This window comes from Poromitra crassiceps (genome assembly GCF_964638095.1).
Source record: "Poromitra crassiceps genome assembly, chromosome: 12".
Taxonomy (NCBI): Eukaryota; Metazoa; Chordata; class Actinopteri; order Beryciformes; family Melamphaidae; genus Poromitra; species Poromitra crassiceps.
Genome location: NC_139632.1, coordinates 6,343,395 through 6,353,587, shown reverse-complemented (window position 1 = coordinate 6,353,587; position 10,193 = coordinate 6,343,395). Strand labels below are relative to the sequence as shown.

The 10,193-nt window shown below is 45.6% G+C and overlaps 1 protein-coding gene across 1 annotated transcript in view; it reads left to right on the top strand.

Moving 5' to 3' along the window:
- The first annotated feature begins 625 nt into the window (after positions 1-625).
- niban1a (niban apoptosis regulator 1a) overlaps positions 626-10,193 on the top strand; it is a 38,742-nt gene continuing 29,174 nt past the window's right edge. The window contains exon 1 of the mRNA XM_083648270.1: positions 626-736. Within this exon, the coding sequence (XP_083504396.1) occupies positions 682-736 (55 nt within the window). The 5' untranslated portion in view covers positions 626-681. The remainder of the gene's footprint in view (positions 737-10,193) is intronic.

The following is a 10,193-nucleotide window of genomic DNA, read 5'->3' as shown; positions in this document are numbered from 1 at the left end:
GTGTATAATTTATATATATTTGTGTGTGTGTGTGTGTGTGTGTGTGTGTGTGTGTGTGTGTGTGTGTGTGTGTATATGTATATGTATATGTATATATATATATATACATAATATATATATTATATTATATATATATATATTATGTATATATATATATATATATATATATATATATATATATATATATATATATATATATATATACACGCACACACACACCTGAAAATATATCTTTACATCAGCTCGATAAATGTTCATAAATATTTAGTGTGTGTGGAATAGTTTACCTTTTGTAGGCTGAGCCTAAATCATTTAGGTCAGCCTACAAAAGGTAAACTATTCCACACACAAAGCGTGGATAATTTGAGATTTGCCTGGGTTTACCCTCCATCTGATGCATATGACTTGCACTAGGAGAGGTGGGCTAATGGGCTAAATGAGTGATCAGGCCCTGCAGGTGCGTCTTCTCGCCACGCCCGTCATTGAATAGCAAGAGGGAGGGAGGGAGGGGGAGAGAGAGAGAGAGAGAGAGAGAGAGAGAGAGAGAGAGAGAGAGCGAGAGACAGACAGAGAGAGAGAGAGAGAGAGGAGGGCGTCTCCTTCTTCCTTTCGCTGCCGCCGCCGATCGATGCGACAGGCAGCGTTTACCTGAGGAGTGAGAGCCCTACCTGTGGATCCACCATGGGGATATCCGCGTCCAGCCTGCTGGATGAGACCAAGTCCAACTACATTAAAGGTAACGACGAGACACGGCGAGGGCGCACGGACTGCTTGCGTTCATCATAAAGGAAAATACAGGGAGAAAGACATCGATTCACTGTTGATTTAGCTACACAGCAAAGTTTCAGTTTCCGTGGGTTTCTACTGTTATGGTCTGTGGAGGTTAACTTGCCTGTTGGCGGAATGTGGAAAAAAAGGTGGAAATAGCGTTAGGTGATTAACCGATGAAGGCTATATAGCGACTTTATATTCTACTACAGTATGTAGCCTAAAGTCAGTCATATTATGACTCATCGCATGGGTGTCTCGTTCCCGAGCCTTTAAAGTGCAGTGTCGATCCAACATGAGTCAATGAAGGCATCGGGGGAAATGACGAATATTAGCCAGCCGCAAGTGTCTGGTGCGCTTTAGAAGATGTTAATTTCTGCTTAGATGTTCACCTCAGCATTGCTCTCACAGATCTGGATCGGCTCAGGTTCAAGCTGCACTGAACCTGTCAGGCTTGTTCTCTTGTTTTGTTCTGGTAGGGTATACAGCCCCAGCCCTACAAGTAGCTACCCTAGGGCAGTGGCTCTCAAATGGGGGTCCGGGGACCCCCAGGGGTCCTTGGGGGGGTTCCAGGGGGTCCCCAGCAAAGAGGGGGGTCATTTATTTTCGCATTCATAAGTAACACAATGACTATTTTGGTCATGGGTTTTATGATACACTTTCTGTAATAAAACATCTAAAAGCATCAATCTTATTATCATATGGGGGACCATGGGACAAAATCCTATCAAATGGGGGTCCGTTGTCTAATTGGTGTGAAAAGATTTGAGAACCACTGACCATAGGGCGGTGGTTCTCAACTTGGGGTCCGTGGACCACCAGGGGTCTTTGAGGCTGATCCATGGGCGTTCCCAGCATTATTTTCAGCATTATTTCATTTACAAGAAGTGAACACAATCAGACCATGTAACCATCAGGGGCGTCATGCAAGACAAAACTCTGAGGGGCCGACATTCGGCAGCGACCAAAGGTCGCCGGCTAAAGATTTTCGTCTGTGACCTAAGGTCTGAATAGATCTGCAATGATTCAATCAGTCTGCTCAGATAAAGTGTGCTGAATCCACTCATGACATTTAGCTATTTCTAAAATGTTGGCCATTTGAAGCCAGATTTAGAGGAATATCTCATTTTAAATTAACATTAGGATTAGACTGTTGTGATGTCATTATTCAGTTTTAAACATCAATGTTTTTGCTCCTTTTCTCATTAGGGTAAATACTGTGTAGGCTATATTTATTTTTGAGATTTTGGTCAATTTGTGCTTTTATGGCTATTAGCTTAATCACTCAAGTCTACACTAGCTTCTAACTGCTACACTAGCTTCTACACCAGGCCAGCAAGCCAAAACTCTGAGGGGGTGACATTTGCGGCGACCTTTGTTTTGGGCGGTGACCTAAGGTCTGAATAGATATGCAATGATTCAATCAATCTGCCCAGATAAAGTGTGCTGAATCCACTCATGATTGATTGATTTATCTATCAATCGGTACATTTAGCTATTTCCAAAATGTTGGCCATTGTTACTAACAATGAGTGTTTTGAGCCTCATATCACTGTTATCTCTACTTACAATACAGATAGTTATGGAATTCTGCACAAAATCATATCTAACAATAAGAAATATTGTCTGGTTAGGGTCAAATTGAGGTGATCCTAATGTGGACTAAATGAGGTGTCCTAAAAGGCTGAGAATCACTGCTAGCAATAATCATGTTGTTTACTCAGCATCTTAATATGCAAAACCTGTCAGGTGGGTGGATTATCTTGGCTAAGGAGAAGTGCTGCTCACTAACAGATGTAAACAAATTTGTGAACAAAATTAGAGAGAAATGGTCTTGTAAGCGTATGAAAATGAGCCAACACAAATGTCTTGCGTTGATATATTTGTTCAGGAGCCTATTCCATTTCCTCCAGACTTGTGTGACAGGACAGACAGGGAATGTAGTGCTGCATGTGACCTTGCTGTGTGCTGGCTTTAGTCTATCATCAGGTCACTCCAGCCATTCTGGAACGTGAGAGGGAGTCCCAAGTGCCAAGACCTGTTTTACCTTTGTCTCTGAGGTGTGCCCATGGGTGGATACAGATTTGTCCTGTTTAAATAGTGTGTGTGTGTGTGCGTGCCCATTTACCAAATGTTCTCAGAACTGGAATCGTCTGTTGCTTGTTCATTTTAAATGTTGGTATTGAGACTGGAGGCCTCAACCTGGAGGCATCCTACAACAGGCGGTCTGTTGTTTTCACTTTTCCATGCTGTCACGGCTCAGTGTGTTTTTCCATCAGATCGTCATCATGGTGGAGTTTAGGACACAGAAAAGGCATGTTGATGCAGCACCCTTCTGTATCTGCTCTCAATCAGGCTGCGGGCAGCTTTGTCGTCATCACGACAGGTGTCGCACAAACAATGCGCAGGGTCAAAGGTCAGATACAACCGGTGGTTTTAAATGCCCCACTGGTGTGAAAGTGGAAAGTCAGAGAAAGAAAAGGACAAAACATAAAGAAAACAATGGAAAACGACGACAAAACACGGCAAGAACGTGGAAAAAGGGAGAAATATGAGCACTAATTGTGCAGATGAGAAAGCGCAGAAGAATCTAGTCTCCTCGCGCGCTCACTTCCGTCGTGCCTCGGGGTGCTCGCGCAGCGCTTTGCGCAATAGAGACAGTCCGCATGTCTGGGAACGCCCACAAAATGTTAAACGGCTGGCGCGCGAGTGGGGTAAAACCGCCGATATATCTCATGGGCTGACTCACCAAAAGACGGTGCTGCGGCTCTAAACTACATGTTTGGGGGTTCTAGAGCAGAACACAGGACGTCTGCTCAGATGTGCGTTTACTGCGGTGGTTAAATCCCCGATCGTGTCTGCCTGGGCTGGGCTATCAGCTAAATTCTAACTTTGCTGAATGGATAGAACGAGGAATTTACCCCACCCTGACCCCACCCCCAGGCTAACCCAGCGTCTATTGTGGGCGTTCCTAGAGCCTTTATGGGCGTTCCCAGACATGCGGACTGTCTCTATTGTGAGCTGCAATTATCGAGTCGTGATGATCATTTTGGCCGTAATGGTGCAGCCCCGCCCCCTACTATTGTCGTTGGGACGTGTCTACTGTCCCAAACCTTACCCAGGTCCACTGGCCCAGGATGTGTCTACTGTCCCAAACCCTACCCAGGCCCACTGGCCCAGGACGTGTCTACTGTCCCAAACCTTAGCCAGGCCCACTGGCCCAGGACGTGTCTACTGTCCCAAACCTTAGCCAGGCCCACTGGCCCAGGACGTGTCTACTGTCCCAAACCTTAGCCAGGCCCACTGGCCCAGGACGTGTCTACTGTCCCAAACCTTACCCAGGCCCACTGGCCCAGGATGTGTCTACTGTCCCAAACCCTACCCAGGCCCACTGGCCCAGGACGTGTCTACTGTCCCAAACCTTACCCAGGCCCGCTGGCCCAGGACATGTCTACTGTCCCAAACCTTACCCAGGCCCACTGGCCCAGGACGTGTCATGCAGTGGAAAAAACCTATAAATGGTGTGTTTCTTTGTGTAGGGTGTTATATACTGTACCCACAGTGTCACATTTTGTCAGGGAAGCTGCAGGCGTCTCGAAGAGCTCCCATGCCTCCTATTCTTCCCACTGGGTGCTGTAAAGACTGATTCAACGTGAGAGGAAAGTGGCTCTCAAACTCTCTTTAATAGGGTCCTTTGGGTGCTTTTTATCTCCTTAAGTCCATATTCTCTCCTCAAGTCCATACTCACTACTGCAAGAGTGGCCTATGGCAGGGATACTCAACTTGCTTTGCCCGGGGGCCACTTTTGTGAAATGATAGAAGGCCAGGGGTCAGTTAATAAACAAACAATATACATTTTTCTGTAGCGGATTGTAGGTTTTTGGGGTGTGTCAGCCGGAGTTTAGTCTGACAATGTTGTGCACACCGGATAGTTAGTTAGGTTAAGTTAGTTAGGTTAAGTACATACGTAAGTGCCTGGGTAGCGAGCAGATGGCGGTATTTGACAATTTAGCAGCTAAATCATAGATTATTGAAAGATATTCCATATTCCAGACTGAAATGCTAAACAGAAGTGGAGTATTCGCCAGAATGACAATACATTTGGACACTTATTCAGCGGGTATCTTGCATGTTGCTTTCAGGTGCACTGTAAAAAGATAAAAAAAATGAAAAAAATATTTTTCTTGCAATTCCATCGCGGGCCACACAGGGGACGCCCGCGGGCCGCAAGTTGAGTATCACTGGTGGCCTCACTCGTGCTCACTACTGTTAGTCACCTATGGGCTCACTCATACTCACTACTATGAGGGTGGTATATGGCCTCACTCATACTCACTACTATGAGAGTGGTCTATGTCCTCACTCATACTCACTACTATGAGAGTGGCCTCTGGCCTCACTCATACTCACTACTATGAGAGTGGTGGTCTATGGCCTCACTCATACTCACTACTATGAGAGTGGTCTATGTCCTCACTCATACTCACTACTGTGAGAGTGGTCTATGGCCTCACTCATACTCACTACTATGAGAGTGGTCTATGTCCTCACTCATACTCACTACTGTGAGAGTGGCCTATGGCCTCACTCATACTCACTACTGTGAGAGTGGCCTCTGGCCTCACTCATACTCACTACTATGAGAGTGGCCTATGTCCTCACTCATACTCACTACTGTGAGAGTGGTCTATGGCCTCACTCATACTCACTACTATGAGAGTGACCTATGGCCTCACTCATACTCACTACTATGAGAGTGACCTATGGCCTCACTCATACTCACTACTATGAGAGTGGCCTATGTCCTCACTCATACTCACTACTGTGAGAGTGGTCTATGGCCTCACTCATACTCACTACTATGAGAGTGACCTATGGCCTCACTCATACTCACTACTATGAGAGTGACCTATGGCCTCACTCATACTCACTACTATGAGAGTGACCTATGGCCTCACTCATACTCACTACTATGAGAGTGGTATATGGCCTCACTCATACTCACTACTATGAGAGTGGTCTATGGCCTCACTCATGCTCACTACTATGAGAGTGGCCTATGTCCTCACTCATACTCACTACTATGAGAGTGGTCTATGGCCTCACTCATGCTCACTACTATGAGAGTGGTCTATGTCCTCACTCATACTCACTACTATGAGAGTGGTCTATGGCCTCACTCATGCTCACTACTATGAGAGTGGCCTATGGCCTCACTCAAGCTCACTACTGTGAGAGTGGCCTATGGCCTCACTCATGCTCACTACTGTGAGAGTGGTCTATGTCCTCACTCATACTCACTACTATGAGAGTGGTCTATGTCCTCACTCATACTCACTACTATGAGAGTGGTCTATGGCCTCACTCATGCTCACTACTATGAGAGTGGTCTATGGCCTCACTCATACTACTGTGAGAGTGACCTATGGCCTCACTCATACTCACTACTATGAGAGTGACCTATGGCCTCACTCAGCAGGCTTAGGGAGACATCTGTCCTTTCATGTTTGCCTCTCCCTGCCTCGTCCATTTTCGTCAGGCTAAATTGTTGTTTGGGCCAAAATAGTGACACTGCACAACCATTTCTCACCATTTTCTCATCATGAAAACATTCCTTTCTGTGTGTGTGTGTGTGTGTGTGTGTGTGTGTGTGTGTGTGTGTGTGTGTGTGTGTGTGTGTGTGTGTGTGTGGAGGGTGGGGTTTACAGTATGTGGGTGTGTGTAGGGAGTTTCTTGAATAAGTAATGCAATTATTTTGAGTTGGCTTGGGTGCCACCTTGTTCTTCTTCTACTGGCTGTCTGGTTGGAGTGAGGCTGGTCCAGTGTGTGTGTGTCATACCCTGAAGTTCAGTTCTAGTGTCCTGTAGGAACATTCAAAGACTGGGTGAGGACTGAGGAGCCACTGTGGGCCATGGCGGGAAGGTTAAAATACTATGTATGTACCTTTTTGAAGTACTTTTCCTAAGTCTGTACCAATAAGGTAGACCGAAGACGCTCCTTGCCATATTGAATAATTTAGCAGTTTTTGTTTCTGTGGGACCCTAGACTCAGCCCTCAGTCTTTATCCGTTTCACTCCTGTAAGACTGAGAATATTACTATTTAAATCTTTGCATAACGTTAGGTGGCGCTGTTGGAAGCCTTGCATCGGAGAACCAATCATGAGTGTTGTGGGCGGGCCTGCTTTCTGGGGGCAGTTCTCATGCAGAACCGGTGTCTCGCAAAACATCGTCGCATTTGCGGAGAAACATATTAATCACTTAGAAACAAACATAACCTGTAAATAGGACGTGTTTCATCCGGCCCCGGCGGCTAGAGGTCTTTCTCCCAGTGATAAACCCGACTCCTGAGGCTACGTAAAGAGCCTGCTGATGACTCACAGTATCAAGCGGACCACTTCTGGGTAGGATAAATGATTGTAAAATAAGCCACAGCTATAAATTTAGTTTGGAGCATATCAGCTTCATGCTCTGTGTTAGGACTATGATAAATGGCATTGCTGCTACCAAATAAAATTCTAATAATAATTGTAGGCGTGTCTGCTGCCGGCGGTTCTCGCCGGGCTCGGCGACACAGTTTCTGACAGTGAAATTCCCAGACGTTTGGTGGCGCAGCTCACCAAATGTCTGGGAGCCGAGACTAGTGGGACCCCACTTAGCCCTGATGGTTTGAGCTCTGTCGTGTGTCTGTCAGAGATGTTCAGTCAAATGATAACCAAAAGGCCATACCACTAGGTTGACAACATGTTTGTTCATGTTTTTTATAATCAAATAAAATATAATGGAAGTACATGCAGTTGTTTATTTTAATTATGGATCATAATAATACAATGCAATTCCAAATGCACTTTTATTTTAAAAGTAGCCACACAGTGAGAAAAAAGAAAGTGAGAAAAAATAAATCATGTATTGCGGAAAAAAGTGATGCATCGATAATCGTAATAGAATCGAATCATAGCTCTCTGAATCGTAATCGAATCGTGAGGCCAGTGAAGATTCACAGCCCTAATATATATGCAGTCCCAGCAGCACCCACTCCTGTATAAAAGTGGTGATCCGTGATGATCAGAGCCGACACCTCGCTGGCATCATCAATATGTCTTGTCTGTGTAGCTGCCTTCATATTTGCGATTTAGTTGCTTCGATGTTAAAGTCCTTTTTCATGTGTTTTCCCCGTTATTTTGTTCACCTCGCTATCAGCAGGGAAAAGAGAATGTTGTTGAAAACGTGGATTGCATGCGGGGGGGGGAAGCAAACCACTGCTACAGAGGTTATTTATGATGTCACTTCATCACTTCATCATATATTGTGAAATATTCTATCAAAAAGTAGAGAGATTGAGAAGCTCAACAGGAGGATGCGCCAGCTGGTCTCTCCTGTCTGATCTATGGTGCTCTTCACTACTCAAGAGCACAGTTTTGCTATCATAAGTAATGGTGAGTGTGTTTAGTAGGCTAACTAAGAGATTTAATTGTGTCCTTTAGGCCATGTTCACACTACAGGCAAATCCGATTTGCTGCTAAAGTCATTAATCATCATTATCTTGATTGGTTGGAGTGTGTCCGCACTGCCACAAATCTGATTTGGACAAGTATTCAAGTCGGATCTGTGTGTCCAGATACAATGAGCCAATGAGCCAACATACAATGCTTCGGGCAGTGTTTGCATGTCTGCTCTCTGCTCTTCAAGTCCCCGCCCCCTGCAAAATACACTCTCAAATCTGATTTGGGTGATCAGCGCATCCACACTGAAGTCACATCAGTCGAAAGCAGATTGGAAACTACCCCCATATGTGGTTTGGGACAAGTGACACAAATCATCATGAGTGAACCGGATGACTCTACCCGTGAAATGTGTTGTTCACTGAATAAATCTCAGTAAGTCAATTTTCAATTTAAGTGTGCGGTGGTTATTCTCTTCAATTTATGACACAAATCAGACTTGGTGCGTCCAGACTCATAAAACCAATCTGGATAGAATCATTAAGAGGTCATTAAAGTTCACAAATCGGATTTGGCCTCCTAGTCTGAACATGGCCTTAGACTTGCATTCTCTCATTTTAATACTCGTTATGAACACTAGTTACTCATATATTCAAGTTTTAATAAGAGGGAGTCTCGAGAGATGGGGTGCAGTGTTATTTCCCTGTCTGCAAATGGGACCCCACTTAGCCCTGATGGTTTGAGCTCTGTTGTGTGTCTGTCAGAGATGTTCAGTCAAATGATAACCAAAAGGCCAGACCACTAGGTTGACTTCTGCTTTGCTTGACGAAGCTTCACACTCTTGTAAAAGTGGATTTTACTCAACAAAGTGCACAGTCTTTACAGAGTGTGGGGAGTTTGTAGGCATTCCCCAGTCTTTTGTTTTTGATGTCAGTCGGCCATTTTTCATCTTGTGGTGCTCCGCTTCCAGCTGGCATTACACAATCCCTCAGATATTTCCAGACAAGATTTGGGATATTGTTGGGCTGTTGCCCTCCAATCTACACCCTCCACCAGCCTCCACAAAGATCTACACCCTCCACTAGCCTCCACAAAGATCTGCACCCTCCACCAGCCTCCACAAATATCTACACCCTCCACTAGCCTCCACAAAGATCTGCACCCTCCACCAGCCTCCACAAATATCTACACCCTCCACTAGCCTCCACAAAGACCTACACCCTCCACTAGCCTCCACAAAGATCTGCACCCTCCACCAGCCTCCACAAATATCTACACCCTCCACTAGCCTCCACAAAGATCTACACCCTCCACTAGCCTGCACAAAGATCTACACCCTCCACTAGCCTCCACAAAGATCTACACCCTCCACTAGCCTCCACAAATATCTACACCCTCCACCAGCCTCCACAAAGATCTACACCCTCCACCAGCCTCCACAAATATCTACACCCTCCACCAGCCTCCACAAAGATCTACACCCTCCACCAGCCTCCACAAAGATCTACACCTTCCACCAGTCTCCACAAAGATCTACATGCTCCACTAGCCTCCACAAAGATCTACACCCTCCACCAGTCTCCACAAAGATCTACATGCTCCACCAGCCTCCACAAAGATCGACATGCTCCACCAGCCTCCACAAAGATCTACATGCTCCACTAGCCTCCACAAAGATCTACAACCTCCACCAGCCTCCACAAAGATCTACACCCTCCACTAGCCTCCACAAAGATCTACACCCTCCACCAGCCTCCACAAAGATCTCCACCCTCCACCAGCCTGCACAAAGATCTACACCCTCCACCAGCCTCCACAAAGATCTACACCCTCCACTAGCCTGCACAAAGAAAGGAAGTCACTTCTCAAACTCTGCTTGAAGCCCACCTGTTGTTTTCTCATGCTTGCTGACTGACTGAGTGCCTGGAGAAAACAATACTAATGGAGAAAAATCTGCACCCATTCAAGCAACCACTCAACCACTCA